The following is a 25,286-nucleotide window of genomic DNA, read 5'->3' on the forward strand; positions in this document are numbered from 1 at the left end:
AGTACATTTTGAGTGGATAGTGAAAGAAATTTGTTATCTCAAGTAACTCAGTTTGAAAATCTTTATTTAGGATGTAGGTGTTAGGACTTCTCATAGGTATATTTATTTATTATTATTATTTATTATTATTTTTTAAAAATAGCCTCGGTGCCCATTGTGGGGCTTGAACTCATGATCAAGATCAAGAGTCACATGTTCTATCTACTGAGCCAGCCAGGTGCCCCAGGCATATTTTATTTTTAAAATAGGTAATATATTCACATGGGTCAAAGTTGAAAGGGCCTGCAGTGAAAAGTCTCTCATAGCCTCTCCCCTAGCCACCCTCTTCCCCTCCTCAGAAGTAACCAGTGTGAAGTTCTTGTGTATATTTCCAGAGCTGACCTATGGTTCTATATAAAGAATCAGATGTATTCCTCTCTCCGTTAAAAAAATGCAAATTTTAGCATCTGCACAGTTTTTGCACCTTGTTTTGTTTTGTTTTGAAATTATTCTTTGTCATTGTATAAAGAGCTTCTTTATTTTGTTAATAGCTGCACAGTGTCCCATTGTAAGAATGTACAATACTTCCTCCTTTGATGGACACTGAAGTTGTTTCTAGTCTTTAGCTATTACAACCTATACTGCAATAAATGACCTTATACGTATATCATTTTGCCATGTTGCTAGTATATCTGAAGAGTGAATTCCTGAGTGGAATTGCTGGGTCAAAGGACATGTGCATTTGTAATTTTGATAGACATAGTCACATTGCTTTCCACACGTACCAATTAATACTTATGGCACAACATGCTATTGTTTGATTTTTGCCAGTTGGACAAATGAGAAAGTATAACACTATGGTTTTGTGTTTCTTGTACTGTGAATTAAGCATCATTTCATATATTTGAGACATTTGTATTTTTTTCTGCATATCTAACTTGTATCTTTTTTAATTGAAGTATAGTTTACATATAATGCTACAATAGTTTCAGGTTTATGCATTTTCTTTTCTGTGAGTTATCCATGACCTGTATCCATTTTTCAACTATGATTTTGGTCCTTTTATGTAAATTAGCCCTTAATCTGTGATTGGAGTGGCAGCATTTGGTTCTGTTTGTTGGTTGTGTTCTTATTTTGCTCATGGTCGTGTTTCTTAGGTAGAATTATTTTTGTTTCCATAGACAAACGTATTAGTCTCTTCTCTTATGGCTGTGGGCTTGGGTCACAGTTAACCCTCCTAATTTTATTTTTAAAGATCCTCATGGTTTCCTTTTGTACTTCTGAGGTTTCATTGTTGACATTTGATGTCTCTTTGATATTGCTGAAATTTATTCTGGTATAAGATGTGGGATGGGGTTTCAACCACCCTTTTTTGGTTGTTTTTCTTTCCTGGGACAATCTTAGGATTTCCTGATCTCTTCTGTTCTTTATGGAAAATAATCTGTGATATAGACTAGTGGGCCATGATGTCCTGTGTATTTTTTTGTTTATTTTTTCATTATAAGTCATGGTTATCTGTATCTTACCACTGTTGACCTAAAAATAGTGACTGAGATATAGTCTATTCAATGAGCATTGTTTTGAAACAAATTTTGTAGAAGTTTCAGCTCATAAATAAAAATTGACTAGGTAGTAATAATAGATGCAGTGATAGCTAATTAACATGCACTATACTTAGGGAGCTCGTTTAGGAACTTATGAAATACGAGATTTTCCTCTCTCATTTGAGTGAATCATGTTTGGATCTCTTAGCTCCCTTGATTAATGCCTGGTAACACCAAATTAATAAATAGTCGGCTCCAATGGGGCTTGATTCTCACATCTATTTCTCATACCTAGTAGAGGTATGGCCCCCTTTTATGGGCCACCTGCTTGTGGAATGAGAGTTCTGAAGGTCTTGGCTATTGTGAGAAAGGGTGCTTTCTCACCTGCACCATAATCGATGATGGGCCTTCACTGCTTTTGCTCTTTTCTTCACTGCTTTTGCTACTGCTTAGCCTGGCCTTACCTGCTGTCCTGTCCCTGCTTGCAGGTGTCATTTTCACATGTGGTTAGCTTTTCCAAGATTTGTAATGGCTCACTTTACTCAAACCATTGAATCCAAGCTTAGCCTAGTAAGAAAGTTAGCCTATGAATGACTTCTTCAAAATCTGTCCGGTCTTGGAGTGCCTGGGTGGCACCGTCTGTTAAGTGTCCAGCTCTTGGTTTTGGCTCAGGTCATGACCTCAGGGTCGTGAGATCGAGTGCTGTGTTGCACTCAGTGCAGAGTCTACTTGAGATTCTCTCTCCCTATCCCCCTCCCTCTTGTGCACGCTCTCTCTCTCTCAAATAAATAAATCTTTAAAAAAAAATCTGTCAGTTCTTGTGATGAGTTTCTCCCACACAGATATTCATTGGCCAAGCTGACACCTTGTTGTCCCTGCACACTTCTTGTGTCTATTTCTCTGTCTTGGTTTTCTTTCAAGCACCATTTCCTACCTTTTTGCTTGACTATACTATACCATTGCCTAGGTATTTGACTTCTTACATTTACAGAAACTGTCAGGCTTCTCTTCTCTCTGCACTTTAAGCAGCATCAGTACCTCTTCTGAGCGTGTGGGGATGCAGATTGCCGGCGGGGTTGGGCGGGGCGGCGCTTGACCAGCTGACTCAGAAACGCTGGGGGCGGAGCCCCGGAATCTCTTTAGCCAGTAACTGATGTGCTGAAGTTTGAGAGCCACTGCTTTATGGGATCTGATTCAAGGCAGTCTGTACAGTAAACACGCAGTAAAAGCTTACTGGCTATTTAGTATGGAGATTACATTAATAGCCATTGATTACTTTGTGTATTGTTACAGCTACCATTTATCGAACACGTACTCTGTGCTGGCACTTAACGTGGTGCTTTCACATATGTTGTTTCACCCTTAGAGACTTTGTAAAATAGGTGGTGGTGTTTCCCTCTTTAGATGAGAGGGGAGGTCCTGAGGAGTTGAGGGAACTTGACAAGGCTGCACAGCTGGTAAGCGGCACGGGGGAGCTGTCGGGCGCCGAAGCACACACACACCGCCTTTCATGGAAATCCTTTTCCCAAAGAGTGCATGTGACTGTGTGGTGGTTATCTGGTCACAGAACAGATGAGTGTAATACCCATATTTCTGGATTTCCCTCATTGTATTCTTTTTTTTTTTAAGATTTTATTTTTAAGCAGTATCTATCCCCAACCTGGGGCTCAAACTCACGACCCCGACCCCAAGATCAAGAGTCTCATGCTCCCTTGACTGAGCCAGCCAGGTGCTGCCCTCCCCATTGTATTCTTAATGGTGAACAACAGCGTAGCACCTTTTTAAAGAAATAGAAATAGACTATTTTATTTCCTATTTCCAATATTTATTTACCTATGGTCTGTCAGAGAAGCAAGAGGTAAGAGAGGCTTTGACATCGTGGTCCATCCTCCACATGTTCATATAGCTAGCCCTCACATTTAAAAAAAAATTTTTTTTTAAAGATTTTATCTATTTATTTGACAGAGACATAGCAAGAGAGGGAACACAAGCAGGGGGAGTGGGAGAGGGAGAAGCAGGCTTCCTGCTGAGCAGGGAGCCCGATGTGGGGCTCGATCCCAGGACTCTGGGATCATGACCTGAGCCGAAGGCAGACGCTTAACGACTGAGCCGCCCAGGTGCCCACATTTTTTTTTTTTTAAGATTTATTTATTTGACAGCACAAGCAGGGGGAGCGGCAGGCAGAGGGAGAGGGAGAAGCAGGCTCCCCACTGAGCAGGGAGCCCGGTGTGGGACTCAATCCCAGGACCCTGGGATCAAGACCTGAACCGAAGGCAGACGCTTAACGACTGAGCCACCCAGGCGCCCTCCTAGCCCTCACATTATATGTGCCACTAGGTCATTTTGTCTCAAATTAACTTGTACTTTCATTGAGGTATAAGTGGGTATCCTACACAGTTCTCACCTCTGACCTTATTTTTACAACTTAAAAAAAATTATGCTACGTTGAATTCGGTAAAATCTTAACTGGTTGGAAAAAGTAACTTTGCTGGCATTGCTTTAGTCCACGTTTGTTATGACGGTGAAGTGAAGTATCAGCACTGCTGTGACCCACGGGACAGTTGTCATCTCTGGTGATGGGAGAGAGCTTCTCATTTAGGTTCTATGTGTTCTTTCTTATCTCTTTGACCTTCCCCCCACCACAGTAAAACACCCACATTTCTGGACCAGAAACTCAGTAGAAAAATACCTTTATCTTTAAAATGCCTCTGAGGAATCCCATGCTCATTTCTATGCTAACTCACTGTACCCTAGTTTGAATGCATTTAGCAAGTGTAAATTGTTGTCGTTTACTCAATAATGATAACAGCTGCTAGTAGAGTGTACTTACCTGAGCATGTTGTGGTGGCGCTGCCCTAACCACTTACATGCTGTCACTCCTAGTCCTCAGACACTGTTACGTGGTAGAGCTACTATATTATTCTTATTTGCCCATTTTGTGGGAACAGTAGTGTGGAAAGGCAAATAACTTGTCTAAGCTCACAGGGCAGGGAATGGCAGAACCTGAGTCAGACCCAGGGATCCTGGCTCCATAGTCTGTGTTCTTAACGCTCCTCAAAGTGTAAAGTAGGTTTTCAGCCGGACTTTCTCTGAGGTGTTTTACTTTACACTTTTGACGTACTATACTATTCAGTTTTTTTTTGTTTTTCCAGGTTAGGACCTGTGTGGAGGATGGGATGGGTATGTGAGTTCACACGGAGAAATAATTCAGGTCCTTTAAAAATGTTAAATAATTGAGTTGTTTGCCAGGGTCTCAGGCAGAAGTGTGTCCTGCAGTGCGGGCAGGTGGCCTTCTGGCCCGGGACGCTGCTGGGCTTGAATGTGAGCCTCCGGACGCCTTGTGCTGGCTGGCTTTCTGTGCTTTGCCATGCTCTTCCTCCTTTGGGCCCTTGAGTGTACCATGGTTTCTTGCTGCCCGACCTTCATGTAGGTGGCTCGAGGTCCAAGGACTTTGTGAGAACAGTACGAGTACTTGGGCTTGCTGTAGAGAGTAAGACATTTGGAGGTGTTATGTTGTTGTGTGTCTCTTCAAATTTAAAGACAAATTTAGTCAAAGTACTCTGCATGGAGGAGAGTCAGAGATCTTTCCATACCACCCTAGAGACTGTGTTTTAGTTTGTAGCCACAGGTTATGGGGCCAGCTGGTATTTAGTATTTGCAGAGTCCTTGCATTTCTCTATGTTATAAAGACTAGAATTTCAAGTTCTGACAGCTACTTACTCTTTGATGTAGAAGCAAGAATACCACAGGTAAAAGGAGGGGGACAGAAGTGAGGGCTTTGGGTTAGGTTACTCTCTGCTTGCCCCAAGTTTCCTGGGTCTAGCCCACGTACCGGGAATAGGACCAGAGTTCCAAGTTTAGCCGCTATGTGAATTGATCATATGATTTTAGGCAGTTTATATCTTTGGTCTTAAGTTGCAGCATCTTGAGAGCAAATATAGCTTTTTAAAAAACTCCAATTTTAGTTCTGTTTGTCTTCCAGTTCCATGAAAGTGAGACTTAGGTTACCTGCCTGTACGAGAGGGTTGTAGGTAGGGATCTGTTACAAAATTACCCACATTGGGAAATGTTGCTGCTTCGATCCATTTCTTTGTGAATAGCGTTATATTTAACTTTTCAAGCTACTAGTTGCACATTTTTAATTACTTGATTACATGAGATAATGAATGATAAGTGGAGTGAAGCAAAAGTGTAGTTGTTGCCAAGTGTTAACTTTTGAGTTATGGTTGGTTTCAGCCCTGGGTGTGGAGCTTCTTAATCAGTTCCAAGTTTGTTGGCCTGCTAACCTACATTTAAAATACAGCACTGTCTCCATTGAGACTATGAATACAATACTGTCCCTATTGAGCCTAACAGTTTTATTTCAAGCCTTAGAGATTTTAACTTTTAAGTGCTAAAATATTTTACAATGCTAAATATTAAATACTTTCCTTTTAAATGCTAAAAATATTTTAAAATGCTAAATATTCTGAATTCAGAAAAATGAATTCCACTATGTTACTCTTTTAGCTGTTTCTTCTGGATTAAGGATAATTTAGGATTGAGTTTTCCTGGAATCTCTAGAAAAGCATGGGATTGATGATGAATTCTCAAGTTCAATTCTTGTGAGAAAAAGATGGGGATTCAATTTGGAATCTACATTAGAGGAAAAATTAGGAGATAAACTTGGAACAGATTGGATTTCCCAAGGAGGACTCTGGGACAAATTATCTTTATTTGCCACTGTAGCAAATTAGGAACACACAGTGAGCCCTTCTAACACTGTAGTGCTATTTGAAGAGTGGAACAATAGAACCAGTCATGGCCTGCTTATTTGTCCTCTGAGTGGTTGGCTCCTTTAAAGAATTTTCCTGTCCTTTCTCATCTCATTGAGTGACATCAGTGGTGCCACAGAAACATTAATAACAGACTCCAGCAGTCCTAATTGGTGTGAAACTTAGGATTTGGCTAGTTCAAAATATATCATCACCTGCTGGTGATATATCATCATCCTGTTCATGCATTTACTTGATGTAACAGTAAGATTCCTTTTATGGTGAATTTTACTGTTTACAAGACACATTTTTCTGTGACCTTGTGCTATTACATGCTTTTAAGCTATTTAGAATAATTTCAAAAGAGTTTTAGTGGTTTTTTGGCCTGTGGTTTTTTTTCTTTTTAAAAAATCACACAAATAACATATTATTGATGAAAAGTTAGAAATTAAGATAGTCAAAAAAATTATCACCTAAACACTACCCCCAGCTCTTTAATAACCACATTTAGTAGTTTGATGACTGTCTTTTCAAATTGTTTCATTTGCAAACATATACATATAAATAAATATATATTCCAAAAGGAATCATACTTTTTACTTATGGAAAATTTCCAGCTTATAGAACAGTTGAGAGAATGGTGTTGTGGAATTCCATACACCTGTCCCCCAGCCTCACCACCTGTCGGCATGTTACCAGTCTTCACTTAATCAATTCTGTCACCCTTACTGCATTATTTTAAGGCAAATCCCAAACATCGTATCATTTGTATTTTTTCTATGATACATGGACTCTTCTGAGAAATAAAACCATATTTTCACACGTAAAAAGCTTAACATTTAAATGTAGTCTGTTCTTTGACAGATTAATAACTGTTCTTTAGAGTTACTTTCTTGATTCATAGGATCTTTTTATTACTTATCTTTAACTTTTTAATTTGAAATCATTATAGATTTACAGGAAGATTCAAAATAAATATGCATGGAGGTCTCATGTACCCTTTACCCAGTTTTCCCCAATGGTAATGTTTTGTGTAACTACAGTGCAGTGTCAAAGCCAGGATATTGACATTGGTGCAATCCACAGAGCTCATTCGGATTTACCAGTTTCAGATGTACTAGTGTGTGTGTGTGGGGGGGGTTCTGTACAGTTTTGTCTGTACAATTTACTATGTGTAGATTCATGTAATCACGACCACAAATAAATGTTTTATAGTTGGCTTACTCACATACATTTCCAAACAAGGACCACACGTTGCTTTTAGTGTACATGCCTCTTTTTTTTTTTTTTTTAAAGATTTTATTTATTTATTTGAGAGACAGAGAGAGTGAGAGAGGGAGAGCCCAAGAGGGGGTAGGGTCAGAGGGAGAAGCAGACTCCCTGCTGAGCAGGGAGTCCGACGCAGGACTCCATCCCGGGACTCCGGGATCATGACCCGAGCCAAAGGCAGTCGCTTAACCAACTGAGCCACCCAGGCGCCCTAGTGCACATGCCTCTTAAGTCTCTCTTTTGTAAAAATTATTTTGCTGTAATTTCACATTTACAGAAAAGTGACAAGTATAGTACAAAGAACTCCTTTATACCTGTCACCCAGACTAATTGCTTCACATTTGCCTATTTGTTTTATCATTTGTGTGCTCCTTTCCCTCTCCCCCATGTATAATATATATATCATTTGAGACTGGTTTGTAGATATCATGCCCATTTATCCATATAAGCTTCAGTTGCTCTTTCCTGAGAACAAGAATTTTTACTTACACAACCACAATACATTTATCAGAATCAGAAATATAACATTGATGCATTCCTCTTATCTAATCAACAGTTCACATTAAAATTTCACCAGTTACCCTAGTGCTGGCTGTCCTTTAAAAGCCATTTTCCACTGGTTGAGGTAGGTCCTGTCCAAGTTCACACATGGCAGGCTCTTCAGTCTTGTTCGGTGTGGACCTATTCCTTGGCCTTTTCTTTGTTTTCATGATCTAGACATATTTAAGACTTCAGACCAGTTATTTTGTAGAATACCTCTCAACTTGGATTTGTCTGATTTTTTTTTTCTCATGACTAGAATCATGGTCTGCATTGTGGGGGACTACCACAGAACTGATGTGTCCATCCCAGGGCAACATGTCAAGAGGCACATGATGCTGATTTGCCCCAGTATTAGTGGGCAAATTTATGTTAACCTTGATTAAAGTTGTATTTACTACATTAATCTGTTTTAACGTTCCATTTTTCTCTTCATAATTGAGATGTAATTTGTGAGGGAACACTTTGAGCCTATGTAAGTATCCTGTTGCTTAAGAAACCTTCATCCACTAGTTTTAGCATTCATTGATGACTTTGGCTAAATCAGTTATTATTGTATTAATATGATGGTTGTAAATGGTGATTTTTAAACTCCATTACTCACTCTTCCTACACTTATTAGGTGTTACTATACTGTAAGGAAAAGCTTTCTTTTTTCCATTTCTTGATATCAGTATGAGCTCAGATTCTTTATTCCATGAAAATTCTGTAGTATCATTTTGATGTTTATTCTTTTTTTTTTTTTTCCCAAGTAATCTCACAGCGTGGGGCTCGAACTTACAATCTCGAGGTCAAGAGTCCCGTGCTCTACCGACTCAGCCAGCCAGGCGCACCTCATTTTAATGTTTATACTGTCCCATCTTTGCCTAATGGTAGCCCCTCTGCTTTGCCCCTTGAGTCTTTGATAGCTTTCTTGCTCAGAGGTACAAAAAGATGTTCCAAGGGGCGTCAGTGGTTAAGCGGCTGCCTTTGGCTCAGGTCATGATCCCAGGGTCCTGGGATCGAGCCCCGCATTGGGCTCCCTGCTCAGCAGAGAGCCTGCTTCTCCCTTTCCCTCTGCCTGCCGCTCTGCTTACTCGTGCTCTCTATCTCTCTGTCAAATAAATAAATTAAAAAAAAAAAAAAAAGATGTTCCAAATGTATCTTGTTCATTTTATGCCCCATACCTGGTATCAGGTTCCAGGAACCTTGGTGACTTTTAAGGGCAAATATCATTTGAGGATAGTCTAGGCATTAGGAGTTCCTATTGCTATTTGGTCATTGCTTCTATACCTTTTTGCTGGACACAGCTAGAAAATGCCCTTTTTTAAAAAAAAAAGAAAACACCTGAGTTCATTATTGGTCTTTCCTAATCAAATTGAAGATGAACGATTTTACGTTTATTCTTATGTGCAGTCTCAGCTGCTAATGACATTCCTAATTAGCTTTTTTGCTTTCTTCTACAAGATATATTCAAAACAATACACTAATATTACTAACAATATGATTACGGTATGAATATGATTTTAAGATTTCTTTGCAATTCTTTCTGTCTTCAGAATCCTGTTTTTTATTGTTTCATTTTTCCACTAAATATAGCATGTAACATCCTACTTTGCTAGTAAGTAAGTATCTTCATTTTAAATGGCTACATGATATATTTACCTGTTTCCTTTTTGGAGCATACAAGATGTTAATGTTTCATTATAAACAAAGTTCAGTTGGCTGCCTTTGTACATGTGCTTATTAAAATTTCTTTTTAAGAATAGCATACAGACAGAAATGTGTTTAAGTGTAAAGCTCTTTTAATTGTTCACAAAGTAGAATCAACCCCAAATTAAGGAAAACATTCCAGGCACTCAGAACTTCCCCTGTGGCTCTTTCCCCACCCTCTTCAAGGGTAACCACAGTCCTCACTTCTAACATCACAGATTAGATTTCTTTATTTTTGAACTTGATATAAATAGAATTATTTAGCATATGCTTTTTTTACATTTGGCTTCTTTCAAAATTATTTTTCGAGGTTTGTCCATATTTGTCTTGGTGCAAATATTCCATGAGCGGTGTTCCACGTAGAGCCCACTAAATTAGCTAGCCTCCTGTTCCTGGACGTTTGTGTTGGGCCAGTTTGGGGCTATTACAGATTACACACTTGAAAAATAAATTCTCAGGATGCATTCCTAGGAGCTGAATTTGTGTTTAAAGTAAGGAAGGTTTTTGCTACATGTTGTCAGATTGCCCTGCATAAAGGCTGATCGGGCTTATACTCCTGCACGGGTGAGCTGAGGTCAGCCTTCCCACACTCCTGTGTGCCAGGTTTACTGGTCCACATTGTCAAACTGGCTGCTACTGCATTGCTAAGCATTGCTAGGCCTATAGCAGCTCATGGTGCATTTCAGGTGCCTAGAAGGGCTTATTTTTTAATCTGGTAGGGGAAAAAAATCAGAAATGTCTGAGTGGCTGTTACTGAGGTGGCCTATTAAAGAGTTATTCCCTTAAAATTTTGGAGTAGTTGGGGGAGATTAGACATACAGGGACAAGTGACTAACAGCACAAGTGCCAAGTGAGTAGTTTGAGCGATGCTGTGACAGTGCAGGTGAAGAAGAGGTGAGAGCCGTTCCTCGCGTGGCATTTAGAGCAGATCAGCTCTCTGTTGCTTTCATCGAGCTGAAGCTCCTTTCTGTAGCTGAGCTCTGGCTGGGTTAGACATGAACTCTTTGAATTAAAGAGGCCAAACAGGATATTTTGGCCACATGTTTTAGTGGCTCATCTCCCTTCATTGTGTAAGATAAATTTAATGTTCTCTCATTCTTTCTTGCTTCCTGTTTGAAAACAGCAATGTGCTGGCTCCAGAGTGCTGTCATTTGATATATAATTACTGCTACACACCAGTGCCATTTAAAAAAACTTATGTTACAGGGATGCCTGGGTGGCTCAGTTGGTTAAGCATCCAACTTTTGGTTTCTGCTCATGACCTCGCAGTCGTGAGATCAAGCCCCGCATTGGGCTCCCCACTCTGCGGGGTCTGCTCCAGATTCTTTCTCCCTCTGCCCCTCCCTGCTTCCACGCGCACGCACGCACACTCTCTCAAATAAAGAAAATGTTTAAAAATAATAAAAAATTTCATATGTTACAGATTCAGTAGTTCACTGTTCCAGCCAAGGTGGGGTGATTGGAAAGATAGCAGCTCGATGTGGTTTAAAGCACAGTTCTAAGCTCAGTGAAACCTTGGGCAGGTTGCCACTGCTCCCTGGGCCTCAGGGACATGGGGAAATGATTGCTGGGAAGTGGCAGGGACTCTAGACAATAGGGGATTTAGAGTATTTCTCACTGAGAACGGGTAGCTACTCTGCATATTGCTTAGGTTACAAAGCAACCTGAACTGGAAAATTTAAAAATCATCTCTGTGCTGTGCCAACATCATGAGCTCATGGATCGTCTCAGCGTCAGGAAGACAGTAGTACAGTAGTTACACAGCCTGGAGGAACTACTCACTGCCTTGGAATGGTCCGTAGTTCACCAGTGTCACAACACGTTAGGTCCTAGAATTCCTCCCCAAGCCCCTTTAAGGGGGAACTTAAAAAAAATTATTTTCTAAGAATTCACAATGAGTATCTTCTGCAGAAATAAAACATCTTGCCTTTTCTTCCATGTGAGATGTTGCTATTCCCTTAGGAATAGGAGTGCATATTTATGCATATTTAACAGAGGGTTTAATAAAAATAGGTCATTTGAATATGTCAGCATTTTAATGTGATGAGATCTGGTGTTAGAATGTGTGCAAACTGAATTTATCTAATGTTTATTCATAGTTTCTCCTTAATGAGCAAATCAGTGCTCCGTTAGCCTGCACAACGCACCACCACAGCCCTCTGCAGTATTTCACGGGGTAGGGAGAGGCCTCACCTGCACTGGGGCTTCCCCTCAACATGAAGAGCTGGTGAAGAGGTGGCAGTTAGGGCTAATTAAGTTTGGTTTTTAAAAACTATCGGAGGGAAGAGCAGTCACTTTTCCATAGCAAACAGTTTCTAAGTGACAGGCTGCCTTGGGCAAAAAATGACTCTGAGGGCGGCAGGAGCTTGTTGTTTGAGCAGGTCCTTGACTGAGTGCTGGGCCGGTGGGCTCAGTCCTGCTCCCCCCCCACCCCACCCCTGCCCGCCCAGCAGGGCTCCAGAGAGGGCGTCTGGCCTGGCTCCTGTGGAGAATAGTAAGCAGGTCCACAGACTGTTGCTGCAAAAGTTCACTGAACATCTTTTTTTTTAAAGATTTTATTTATTTATTTATTTGACAGAGACACAGCGAGAGAGGGAACACAAGCAGGGGGAGTGGGAGAGGGAGAAGCAGGCTTCCCGCGGAGCAGGGAGCCCAATGCGGGGCTCGATCCCAGGACCTTGGGACCATGACCTGAGCCGAAGGCAGACGCTTAACAACTGAGCCACCCAGGCGCCCCTCACTGAACATCTGTGCCTCTGTGACTGGCCACCTCTTCCCGTTCTGGAGCGACATACACGTGGGCCCCTCACCTTTTACACCTCATTTGCCTCTCTTCTGATGATGTCTGGCTTCATGGCCTGGCTGCCGCCTAGCACACGCACACGACAGGAGCTCTGAGCTGGGGGTGGTGCATACTCATTCCAGGGCCAGAGCCTCGCAGACGCGTGCTAGCGAATGACATACCCATGATTTGTGTTTAGTCACGGGAGGAGGTCTGATGGGCGTGTGCTGTGTGTCTGAGGAGGAAGGAGGAATCTTGTTCTGGAAAATTACATTGAAAGGAAAACATGCTCAAAACTTGGCTTCTGCTGTTGTCCTTCTCCAGGAAATTTAGGGCAGAAAGAATGATCTCTGTTTTCCTTATTTATATTTCTTTGAAGGTACTAATGAGTGATGAGAATTGTCAAAGCCTGTCTGTGATAAGCAGCAAATCCTTATGTCTGCAGAAGGAGAAATAGAGTTTCAAAGAGAACTGACTTTTCTCAAGTGCCTTTGAAGTGCCAGGCATTAATCTTGGGACTCTAACCTGTTACTCCATTTTAATCAAACAGGCCTGCGAGGTAAATGCATTGAGAAGGTAGGTCTGGAATCTGGGCCACACGGATCAGGGCTGGCGTGTTTGATTCCCACCTCAGCAAGCGCAGGCGCCTGGAGTCACACAGTGATGGGATTTCAGCGCTAGGCGCTTACCTTGCAGGTCACCCTGTCGGTAGCATGGCACATGGGCAGGAGCTCAGGGCCTGGCATCGAGACCACTGGGCTCACCACTTGCTTCCTTTCAACAGCTGATTCCGTTTTCCTATTTATAAAATGCGAGTGGCAGTCGTCCTCACGGCACAGGTTTACAACAAGGGCCAGAAGAACCAATGTGCAAAGGTGCTTTGCAAACTGTAAAGTGACTTACCAGTATTGGCTAACAGATTGTTTTCTTTCACAGATGGGCACCCAAGAAGGCATTAGTTGTTAATCAGGGTGTTAGTCAGCAGAAGGATCACATATTTGCTTTCATGTTTGTGGGCTGTGGGACTTTTTCCTTCCATTTTCAAAGTTGTTTCATTTCTGCAATAAATATTAATGATACCATTTATATGCCAGGCCCTCTATTAGGCGTTGGAGATAGAGTGGTGAATAAGGCAAAAGAGTTTCTGTCCTTTTTGAAACACTGAAACTGTTGATTGTACAATTGTACAGTTGATTGACACTTTTTTCCCTCTACTGGGATAAGAGATTCCAAATCTGATGGATTCCTTATTACCCCTGATACATATTTTTAAATCAGTGTTAGACTGTTGAAATACCATTCGTGCCAATTATGCAGATATTTTGGGTGTAGCTGAAGAAACTATGAGAAAGGTGGATTGTATGGGTGTTTCGCACGATCAGCCTGTTTTGTTTCTGCTTCAGGGCAGGTAGGTTGGACTGTAGGTTGGCATCTGTGTCATGTCTTACAGCTGATTGTACCTGAATTAAACTGCTCACCTGCACGTGTGGTGTGAGCATGAAGACGTTTGGAAATCGCTGTTTGATAATTTTTGTCACTAGAGCCGGGTATTTTCCACTATGGTGAAGAACATTTTGGTTGAATAGTAAGTACATTGAACTTTGTTCACAAAGTGAACGTATCTCAGCTCTGAATGGCCAGTCTCATTTTCATTCGTGCCTGGGACTCGGAAGGCTTCAGCTTTTCCCCAAGATGACCGGCTAGTTGTGGTCCAGCCCCAGACTCATCCCTTGCACGCACTGGAGACCCAAACCCTGACTAGGTGGGAAGTCTCCTCCCAGAAAAACTGGAACGGTCTTTGTAATGTGGTTTATTTTGCATCCCAAGTCTTAAAAGTCGGACTCCAGATGTTCCCCTTCTTTCCAAGTGGGTGATTCTTTGCGGCCCTGGAAGTAATCGCTTGCTCATTTTTGGCTCCCGTTTTGGTTGTCTGAGATGTGGTCAAGAGGAATGCTAATGGAAAGCATGATAATCCATTCTCTTCTGATTTTCAGATCACATAACGGAGACCTTTGATGTCGCTGGGGCTGCTCCAGCTATTTTTCATTAATTCATTCAGGCCTTCAGTGACTCAGCAGCCTCCTGACTTTTTTGTTGTTTTTAAAAAGAGCTAGACTTTCACAATATATGGAATACAGTTAACATTAGTGATAGGCACTCGGTGACAGTCAGGTGAAAGCCTGCTTCCCAGAGGTGAGAGCAGGAAGTCATGACATTTGTGCTGCTGAGCAGAATGTGTATGGAGACTGCGCATAGGGAAGGTATTCTAAGTGAAAGAAGGAGTGTAAGGAAAAGTAAGAAGGTATAAAGAGTACAGGCAGCATGTGAACAAGTGTCTTTGGAGGAAACGTGTATGAAGGGGGAGGGGGTGATGAGGTCCATGTTGGAAAGGCCTGTGAGTGCAAGCCGAGGAATTCAGCCGGTGTTAGGGCAGAGCCATGGAGGTTTTAAGTGGGAGAGTGACCTAAAGCTTCATGAAGATGAATGTGGCATCATCTGTGGGATTAGTTGGACGTGGGTAGAAAAATGGGTGGAAGGACTCTTTTCTGGCAAGTTCTGTGGGACTGGTTTTTGAAGTGATTTTTGCATGGGGAGGGAGAATATAACATGTAGGGAAAATAAAGTGCACCTTTATTACCAACACTGCCTCCCCCCCCATATCATCATCTGACATCCTTTTTTCAAAAGAGGTCTTTCTGAGATATTTTCCACACCACACCAAATGCTTCCGGGCACTCAGGAGTATCAGGTAGCAGGTTCTACGAAGGGGGCATGGCACAGGCCCACATGTCTCCTCTGGGTTCCGCTAAGGGGAGTGTGAGCAGGCCCATTGAACCTGTGGGGGCTTTCCTTTCGCTGGGCATTCCCCAGCGGGCCAGGCGCGGGTCTGGGGTGGAGATGTGAGCTGGAATAAGAGGGCTGCTTTTGCAGACCTTTGTGGTGCTGGAGAGGGAAACGTCACATCATTGTTTGTACTTATTGATCAAGGATTTTGATAACCAGCTTGTGTTTGTAGTAGGAACTTTAAACCATCATTTAAAAGTTTTCTATTGAGAACGAGACACTGACAAATTATTTGTAATCAGTAACTCCTTATGCAGAAACAAATGAGCATAAGATACAGTTTAATCTTACCTGAAAAAATTGGAATAGTTGCAGTTCCATTTGTTCAACAGACAGCACTGTGACAGACTGGACACTCTACTGGGGCTGAGTAACCAAATGTGATCTAATTCTTAATATTGGTAAGATTTTTTTAAAAATGTGTTCTATAAATTCATGCTTAAGAAATCAGGTAACTGGCAATCATTAGGATGGAGACGCATTAAAAAAAATCTCAAGTGTCAGTAACCTGTCTATGTGGAATTTACCAGAAAGCTGAAACATAAAAGCTGATTTTGTGGAATAATACAGGGGTAACTATTTAATAAAGAAGTTCTGCTCCTTAAAGGAGTTTTTATTGTAGTTTTAATTTTGTTGTAATTGATAACAGACATAAAACAATACTGTAATCATATAAGTGATTAAGTACTTAATTTTGTGGACCGATCTAAAGACTTCTAGAATTAAGGTAAAGGAGCCAACCCAAAGTTGGTTGGGAAAAAGCTTGTTGGAGGTGGGGCTTGAACCACTGGGTAAAATTCCCCCACCCCAACCGGGAGAGCGACCTCCTGGAGCCAGGAGACGGGCTGTGTGCCTGCAGCACACTCAGGACTGCGGTGGGGAGGGCAAGCAGAGGCTGGGGGGCAGGGGCTGTAGAGTGCTGGAGCCAGGCCCTGGAGGCCTGAATCCCTTCCCGGTTCCTCCTCGGAGGATGGCGGGTGGGTGGGATCAGTGCCCTCTGTGGGGAGCTGTGAGGTGAGAGTTGTGAATGTGGAGCTCCTGGTGCCCAGCAAGTGTTCCGCAGGTGGACTTCACGCTCCCGTGTGGTGGAAGTCAGGAAGCTCCTGAAGCATTTGACCAGAGAGGTAGGGTGTGACAGGGACAGATTCACAACGGTAGCTGCCTTTCGAGTGCGCCTGCACACGCTGTGCTTTGTAGATCCGTTCTTAGTGGGCCTCACCAACTGCCTGGCAGTGGGGCTGGGCGCTTTGTTCTCGGAGAGGAAAGGAGCACCTTGCCCGGGCCCCCAGTCTACCCAGAGGGAAGGCAGGGTTTGAATCTAGGCCTGCCTTGCTCCAGAGTCTGGGTTCTTTCTCCTCTGCCAGACTGCCTCTCCCTGGGAAGCCCTCTGATGACCCCCTGCAGAAGAGGTGTGGCTGGCTCAGCTGGTTATTGCTGCTACTAAAAGGTCTGTGAGTTCGCTGTCCATGTTGGCACCCCGCCACCCCCCAAAGAAGAGAAGAAGAGGAGGAAGAAGAAATAGGGCCGCAACACATCAACTGGAAAAGAGATCAAACTTGGTGATTGGGTGCAGAGGAAAGACAAGATGGGACAGAGATGACAGCACTGTTCGGATTGAAGGCGGCCGCTGGGACCTGACTTTCTGGCCCTGGTCTTGGGCTCCAGAGCTCAGGCGCCAGCGGTAGAGTCCACGGGCTTCTCAGAAGTCGACTCTCTTATGGGCACACACCTAGCGGTCACTTAGGGCTTCACAGCAATTGCTGCTTGGTACATGTAGGGGCCAGGTTGCTTGGCGGGACTTGTGCTGCTCTAGGAGGATTGGTGCCCTTGGGGGTTGGGGACGGGACGTGACCTTAGATAAGAGGTACTCTGAGTGTTTCTTGGGCCTCGGTTTACTTTGGTGCCTCCTAGGACAGTGCTTCTCACCAGTGTTGAAGGACCAGTTAAAATTTCCAGTCTATCTGGACTGATACTTTTCTGAAATTGAAAAAAAAAAAGAATTACGGGGACATGAAACTGAAAAAGGCATGCAGAATACAAATTCTGATTTTTATTATTAGAGTCAACAGATACAAAGTTATGCTTTCCAATTGCCAGAGAAGTTTCTGAATGCTTATTCTCCATCTTTGTACTTAATCTTGCTGCCAACCAGCAGGCTGGCACGGCCTGGTACAGTTTGAGAGCCCTGGTCTGGGAGGAAAGTTATTAAGCAGATTAGTAAACAGGATATTTTAGGAGTATTTACATGATTTAAGAGTAAAAGTAGTCTTTCAGTTGGCATTTAAAATACATGTGATCTATTTACAGATGACATCTTTTCAGTAAAGTTCCTTATTAGGAGGCCAGGATGTACAATAAATATACCAAGAACTGAGCTAATATAGTTACTGTAAGCAATCTGTAAGTTTAACTCTATACTAGTAGCAATAGTCAGAAAAACGGGTGCTTTTATTTCCTCTGTTGTTTCTGAGAACCACTGGATGCTCATTTAATTTATATTAGTATGTTTTCTCTAATTTTTGGCTTGCCTTTGAATTGATTTTTATAGTTTTATGCATAATTTTACATATGTTTCTTGAGGAAGTACACTAAACAAACTTAAAAAAATGCTGATACAGAGATCATGTAATAGTTTAATTGTTCCTATTTCGGATTTGGTTTTTGTGTCTAGCTGCCAGTGTCTTTTACTTTCTTTTTTGAGCTCTTTTGACATTTGCTGATACTGTCTTTGCTCTGAAATGATTTGCTAAGGTCCCTTAGCCCGGCTTCTTTTTCCCTGCCTCTAGAGCCCAGCCTGGGAGCAGCTTCTGTCGGTCGGCCTGTCCCTGTCCTGTCACTGTGGGCGGGCAGAGGTGGCTTTCTCTGGCTCCTGTAGCTCCCTCACACCTGCTGGGCATAGCCTTCAACCTGCCTCAGCACTTATTCCCTCCTCCGCTGGCCCCTTTTCACCTGCTGCAAAGTCAGGACTTCCCTGTGTTTTGTATCGTACTTTATATATTACACTTTTCAAGCTTCTTTCATGTACATATTCTCTTATTTCATCCTCCAGACAATCCCATGAGGTTGGTAGGACAGAGATTCTCATCTCCGTTTTAACTGAGGTGAGGCTGGGAGAGTGTCCGCATGGCATGTATCCTCATTCCTCTGCCCTGGGCTCTCAGAGTGCATGTTCCACTCGGGTCCAGACTTCCAAATGTTCGGGTTTGGAGTTTGCTCAAACAAAGATGCCTGTAATTTTGAGGTCCTCTTTTTCTACTTTGTTATTTGGAAAGCGAAACATTAGAATCCTCAGCACAATGTCACAGGCCTCTTTGAAAGAAAGAAATCTTCAGAACCTAACTCAGGTTGGTCAGCAGAGAACAAGAGCGGTGGCCCCAGTGGTCGTGTCCGAGGATGCGCTCAGCAACCTGGTGGTCTGCACCTGTGACTTTCCACTAAGGCTGGAGGGTGGCGTCTTTAATTTCCACATCAGCCCAGCGCATTAGATTTCATAGAACATTTCTCATGAAGAAAAAAGTTCCGCTTTAGGGATATACAAGGAGGCATACTGAAAAATCACTTTTTGGCCCAAGTCGGAAGTCCTTTGCTTCTGACTTTGGGGTATGTGGGTGTGTGTTCTCCCCATCCTGGGTTCTACATCCAGCCACTTACTTAGGTAGGTATGGTGACCTTGGCTGAGTTATTTAACTTCCCTAAACTTGTTTTCTCATCTGTAAAATGGGGGAATGTTCTCTACTTTGAAGGATCATTGTAAGGTTTAAAGATGATGCATGTCGCGCACTCTGAGTGTGGGCTCAGTAAGTGTAGGTACCTGAATGCTGGTGCAGAAGAGGGGCTGGGGCCCAGTAAGAAGGCACCTGCTTATAATTGGCTGCAGCAGTGGTTCTCAAATCTGAGTGAGCATCGGAATCACCTGGAAGGCTTGCTAGGCCCACCCCTGTAGTTTCAGATTCTTTTGGCATGGGGTGGGGCTTGAGAATTTGCATTTCTGAGTTTCCAGGTGATGCTGCTGCCGCCACCGCTGGTCTGCAGACCACACTTTGAGAACCCCTGGGCTACAGGTAACTCACCAATGAGCATTTAGATGCTATAGATCTATTTGCAAGCTGAGTTTTTATGTGGTTAGAGGTACTCTCTTAGAAATTGCTTGGAATGAATGCATTTTGCAAATACTGAATTTAGTACTTCAATGATTTTTCCTCCTGAAGTCCAGGAGTTTTGTTAAAGATATTTGAAGAATAAGTCATGGAAGTAACAGTTATGAACATATTATGAATAGTCTAACAATATCAAATTGGCTAATGTATATGAAAGTGCTTTTACAAGATGCTGAAAACTGAAAAAAAAATTTTAAATACCTTTGTTTTTAAGATTGAACATCATAATGGAGTATAAAATAGTGTAACTATTAGATTTCTCATCTCAATGTGCTGTTTACCGTATGTATTTTTCTCTTTCTCCTCCAGGCTGCTGACTTGAGTAAACCAATAGATAAAAGGATATACAAAGGAACACAGCCTACTTGTCATGACTTCAACCACCTAACAGCCACAGCAGAAAGTGTCTCTCTCCTAGTGGGCTTTTCCGCAGGCCAAGTCCAGCTTATAGATCCAATCAAAAAAGAAACTAGCAAACTATTTAATGAGGAAGTAAGTAGCACCCTGTCTTAGCTGTTAAGAATCCCTTTAAGAATTTATACGTTCTTACCAAGGGCAGTGGGCCTTATTTTACACGTCGAGCTAAGCCCATTTTTCATTCTCTCAACTGTCCTACCTAGTATTACCTGGTTAAATGTGGTGAATTAACTTGTTGACTTATACCTGTTCTTCCTTGGGGTAACTGTTCTGTGCATTTTTTTTATGGCGCATGCTCAGGTGTCTATAGCAGGTGCTTTAAAACTCTTCTATAATGGAGACAGGGATGAAACTGTCACTTGATATTTATAATTTAAATAAGAAGATACGGAATTTTAGTTCACATCACCAGAAAATTTCATGCAGATCAAAGAACTTGATAATAATTCCTTAGGCCACTTAAATGGTAGCTCAGGCTTTTGTGTCTGTATTTGACAGGTATTTGGCTAAGGGGTAGTTTTCTTTCTCTTGGAAATATTTGCTATAAAATCACCTTTGACATATTTGAAATGCTGGCACTTAAAGTTGGATCACATGACATAGTTTTTGCTAGTGATATAAGCATGTGCTGGGTTTCTGGCATCTCCAGTTTTGTTCTGAAGGGAGCCTGAGTATGTGAGCTGTGTGTTCAGGAACATGTCAGAACTGTTAAATGTGACCCATAGAAGTCGCCACAGAGGTAGTGTGGTAAAGCTGTCACGGGGCCTTTTTGGCCCTCGGAGTTGCCATGGCAGATTCGCCGTACTCCCTCCTCTGTTTCAGGGCGGCTTTCCCAGCAAATGGGAAAGATGCGGTGGGCTTGCTGACTTAGAAGCCCTGGGTCCCAGTGTCAGCTGGTGACCCTGGCCCCAACGTGACAAGGGTCAGGTCATGTGGGATCCCTCTCTCAGGAAAGGCAGGTGCTGGTGTGCTGTTGTCTGGTTTTGATGTTATGAACTTGGAACAGAAGTGCAGTATAGGTTCTGGTTCATAAGAAATAATTTTGTTTGGGCAAGAATATTCAAGCTGACAAATTGCAGTTAAAATTCGGATTCTTTAGCAGTGTCGTGGCCCGTGCTGTCTACACAACCGGTCTGCATCCACGGTGCTTCAGTCTGGCATTGCCCGTGGATTTGGTGAGATCTCTTGAACCACGCCATCTCCTCTTCTAGTTGCATCTGGGTTGACCGGAAACAGAGCTTGCCATGTGGATTGGCAAAACTCTAGAAGAAAAGTATTTATCCCAGTTTCTGTTAAAAATAAGTCTGAAGCAGAAAACTGTTTTATTTACCTAAGTCTTTTACTAATAACATCTGGGGAAGGGATTACCCAGTAGCTGAATGAATTTTTTTTTCTCCTGGTGGCGCTTGTGGGGGAGTAGGTTGTGGGGGAGTAACCGTTCCTCTCTGCACTGTCACCGGAAACAATTTGGAGTCCTTGTGGGATTTTGTTTGTATGCAGGTAGGGGGCGTGTTATTGAGGGGGAAGGGCTGCTGATAAACGAGTTCGGGAGGCTGCTCCGGCTGAGGATGGCACAGAATGCCGCTCAGAGAACAAGAGGGGCTTGTGTGTCATCACGGGGGAGGCAGGCGTCTCGGGGCCGCGAGAGCACTTGGACGCGTCAGCTAGATCCATGCCTTGCTCTGGACAGCAATGGGTATTGCAGGCTAGGAGGCAGCTCGTCACTCAGTGATTTCAGCACGACTTGTCTCCTGCTCGTCTTGTAGTTTATCCGAAAAATGGCTTTTCACCCTGTAGGACTGTGCAGGGTTAAATGCCAGCTGAGGCTGAAATCGATTGCCATGGCTGTGTGGCTACCATGTTCATCAGTTTTTGGTCAGGATGTCTAAGAGCAAGGGTCATCAGAGGTCTGTTTCTCTGAGCATGCCAGGAATGGTGGTTGAAGCTGTCATCACGCCATGCTTTGCCTTGGAATGAGAGTTAGAGGTTTCAGACTGTTTTATATTTGTCCCCTGCATAGTTGGGCAGGCTGCTTTTTTCATCTTACAGAGAGGAAATAGTCAAAGAGAAGGCAAGTGAGTCGTCCAGGCAGGTAGTAAGCTGACGACAGAGCTGGAAATTACTTCCACAAGGGCTCCCTCGTCACAGACTGTAAGCCCCACCATGTGTGGTCGCCAGATGGCTGGGCCCTTGTGTACCCCCCCAGGAGCTCACAGTTCAGTAAGGTGGACGGATGGGGCCCTGGGGCATGTTATCAGAGTGTTAGGAACAAAGTGCCAGGGGCTATGTGTTCACTGTATTCTTCAGCATGTATCAAATATCATAAAGCAGAAGTTAAGTTCGGTGGAGGAAGTCTGAGATTTCCAGAAGGTGACACTTAATCTGGGTCTTGAAAGATGGTTGGGGAAGTGTGAGAGAGGCTCTCAGACCTGGAGAAAACTGCTTGGTGTGCAGAGGAGCGTTGGGTGGCCGTGCGTGACCAAGTCAGCGTGCAGGCCTCAGAGATGCAGGGGTTGGAGCCAGCAGATACATCGGAACCAGACTGTAGATGCCCTGACATACTGAGAAATTTGTATCTGATGCTGGAGGCTGTCAGGGTAGTTTTGGGCTTTTAATCAAGGGAGTGAGTGTGTCAAGCGTGTCCTTTAGAACGCTTGTCAGCACTTGTGGAAGGTGGGTTGGAATGGAGAGCGGCAGGGGTAGCAAGACCGGTGAGGAGGCTGGTACCCGTTCGCATGAGAGCTGACGGCTGGGGCAAGAGCAGTGGCCACGTCTCATCCAGGTGACAGGCCTTGGTTTACCTGCTGTGTGCCCGCTCGGGCCTGCTCTGTGGTCACCCCGAGAGAGAGGGAGAGACGTGCCAACAGTAGCACCCCTCACGCACGCTTAGGGCAAATGCTGACGTGTGGCGTATGAGGAGGCAGAGGCCTGGGGAGGCAGGGAGAGGAACAGGGGTTGCGGCGGACATCTCTTGAAGGAGGTTCTAGGCAGGGCCTCCCGTGCGGAGGCCGCTGGCCAGGTCCAGCCCAAGGTGGAGCGTTTCCCAGAAGGGAGAGCAGGTGAAGGCCTGGAGTGGGAGAGCATCCGGGGCCAGGAGAGCAGAGAGGCGGCTGTGTCCCCAGGGAGGGTGGTGTGACAGGAGGCTGTGAGACCGGAGCGCTGTGCCCCTGGGGTGGGGGGGGGTGGAGCCGGAGCGCGAGGCTGTCGGGTTGGTGTCTGAAAATCCCCATGGCTGCCGCTGGCAGTTTGGTTTCTGGCTGTCCCTCCCGCACTGGGGAGGACGGGAAGGAGCAGGCTTGGAGTGGAGGGGAAGACCCGAGTTCCGTTGTGTACTTGACAAGCTCTAGAGGCCAGTAGATGTTAGATACGTGGACCTGGAGTCCAAAACCAGGGGTAAAAATCTGGGAGTTTGGCGTGTAAATACTCATCCCATCCCTGAGATGAGACGAGAGAGGTCTGCGGTACTGAGTGTCCTCCGAGGCTCTGGCCAGCCTGTCATGTGGCCTCCAAAGGGGCACTCACAACAGTTCATTTATTCCCTGCAGCTTAGAGACTCAGCCCGGTGGCTCAGAACGCAGAGCCTCCAGCCATGAGCCTGACCGCCTCCCTGCCCTTCCCCTCCCCCGCCCCCCCCAAAGCGGGTGAGAACAGCGCCCACCGGAAAGAGGTGAGGAGAGTTGTGGAGCACAGGGCTGGGAGAGTGAGCCCTTGGGGAATGCTCAGCGGAGTTTGCGGGTACCGGGGAAGCCCCTGGAGCACCTCCCACCTGGGGGTGCAAGGAAGGGCTTCTTGGAAGGGGAGATCCCAGCAGTTTCGAAGGAGAAGCTAGTAAGTTTCCAGGACAACCCAGGCAGAGAATGAGCGTGTGTAGAGCAGAGGACGGAGAACAGCTTGTCACACAGGTCCCGCGTGTGTCTCACTCTCCGGGCGCCCCCCTCAGCTGCCCCTTGCGCACGTGTGTGCGCGTGCGCAAGCCCCGTGCTCCTTCTCCCACCTTTGCCTCCCTTCTCCAGGTTCCTGGCCCATGAAAATATAACAGATGTTTGCATGGGCGGATGGATGGAATGGAATTGTAGAGTCTAGAAATCCACCTGACCTTAAAGATAGATGAAAATTTCTATCTGGGAGTCAAGTATATCTTAAAAGGTGATTTTTTTTTTTCTCTCCATTAACTAAAAAATTTTTCTTAAATGATTGTTTATAGAAGTACAAAGAAGATGGGAAAACATCGCCTCTACGTCCCAGTGCTGTTAACTTTATTGTTTTTGTAGTTTTTACTTTTTTAATGAGGTGAGACTAGTAGATTCACACCTTCCATCAGAGATCCCCGGACCTCCTCCTCCCAGTCTGGCCACTGGAGTGAGAGGCAAGCCCCGCTCCCATCACACCCCCCCTGCCCGGGTGTCCCTGTCACACTGCAGAGCCTGGCTGTTGTACCCACTCAGTCCAGAAGGAAGGAAGTGCCTGGTCCTTTCCAGCCTCCCTGGGGGAGTGATGCCTGCAGGTCCCCCAAGTCTCTGCTCTCTCCAGTCTCTCTCACTGGGCCCCCGGTGTCTCTGTAGCATTCTGTACGTAGTGCTCATGGAGCGTACCTTCATTCTGCAAGCTCCCTGGAAAGGAGAGGCCCCCAGCCGGTCAGCATTGAGCCTCGTGTAAAGGACCCTGAAGGGCTGAGGAGCTCACTCTTTACTACTAGTGGTTATGGTGACTGGGGAGGGGCAATTATAAAGGGACAATTTCCAGATGATGATGAACTCAGACTTGTTTGTCTTTGTAGAAATTGTCATTATTTCAGGGTTGTATCCATAGAATAGTAACTTCAGAGGATTTTCAAGTATGTTTTGATTGTTGGGTAAGATGTAAAATCCAAGAAGTACTTGTCATCGCGGCTTCTTTCATTACTGACATGTAATGAGACCCTCTGTCCTTGACTTTGTTCCCCGTCACGGGCTACAAGGCCAGGGCCATCACACTGCGTGGGTCCGCGTCTCCTTTTATCCACCTGAAGGGCCCACAGGAGGCAAGGCTGCCCTTTGCCTGCCCGAGGCTGCATCTTCTCTCTCCTTCCTGGCACCCAGTGCCCCCAGGAGCGGGGAGAGCCAGGCCAAGCTTTGCAGTCTTCTGTCCAGTTCTGTGACAAAACAGTGGTTATGGGCATTTTGTTTGTTTTGTTGTTCCTTTTTTTAATCGAAGGAAAGGAGCACATAATGCTCTACACCTTAAAGTTTTAGCATTGATAAAATGACATTTGATCCTCCTTTCTGTGGCTTTGAAATACCCTTTCCTCACACTTCCTGAGGGAAGCAGC

At 44.2% G+C, this 25,286-nt stretch overlaps 1 protein-coding gene across 9 annotated transcripts in view; it reads left to right on the forward strand.

Moving 5' to 3' along the window:
* Nucleotides 1-25,286, forward strand: part of WDR20 (WD repeat domain 20) — a 61,294-nt gene that overhangs the window by 18,982 nt on the left and 17,026 nt on the right. For 5 of the 9 annotated variants that reach the window (XM_025869336.2, XM_025869337.2, XM_073895898.1 and 2 more), the window contains exon 2: nucleotides 19,871-20,053. The exons of 1 other annotated variant lie outside the window; for it this stretch is intronic. In XM_025869336.2, the coding sequence (XP_025725121.1) occupies nucleotides 19,871-20,053 (183 nt within the window). Of the gene's footprint in view, nucleotides 1-19,404; nucleotides 19,466-19,870; nucleotides 20,054-25,286 lie in introns of those variants that run through there. 3 more of the 9 variants (XM_073895900.1, XM_073895899.1, XR_003207585.2) reach the window with 3 other exon arrangements.

This window comes from Callorhinus ursinus, unplaced genomic scaffold, assembly GCF_003265705.2.
Source record: "Callorhinus ursinus isolate GAN/ISIS: 27379988/994484 unplaced genomic scaffold, GSC_fseal_2.0 scaffold8, whole genome shotgun sequence".
NCBI classification, from domain to species: Eukaryota; Metazoa; Chordata; class Mammalia; order Carnivora; family Otariidae; genus Callorhinus; species Callorhinus ursinus.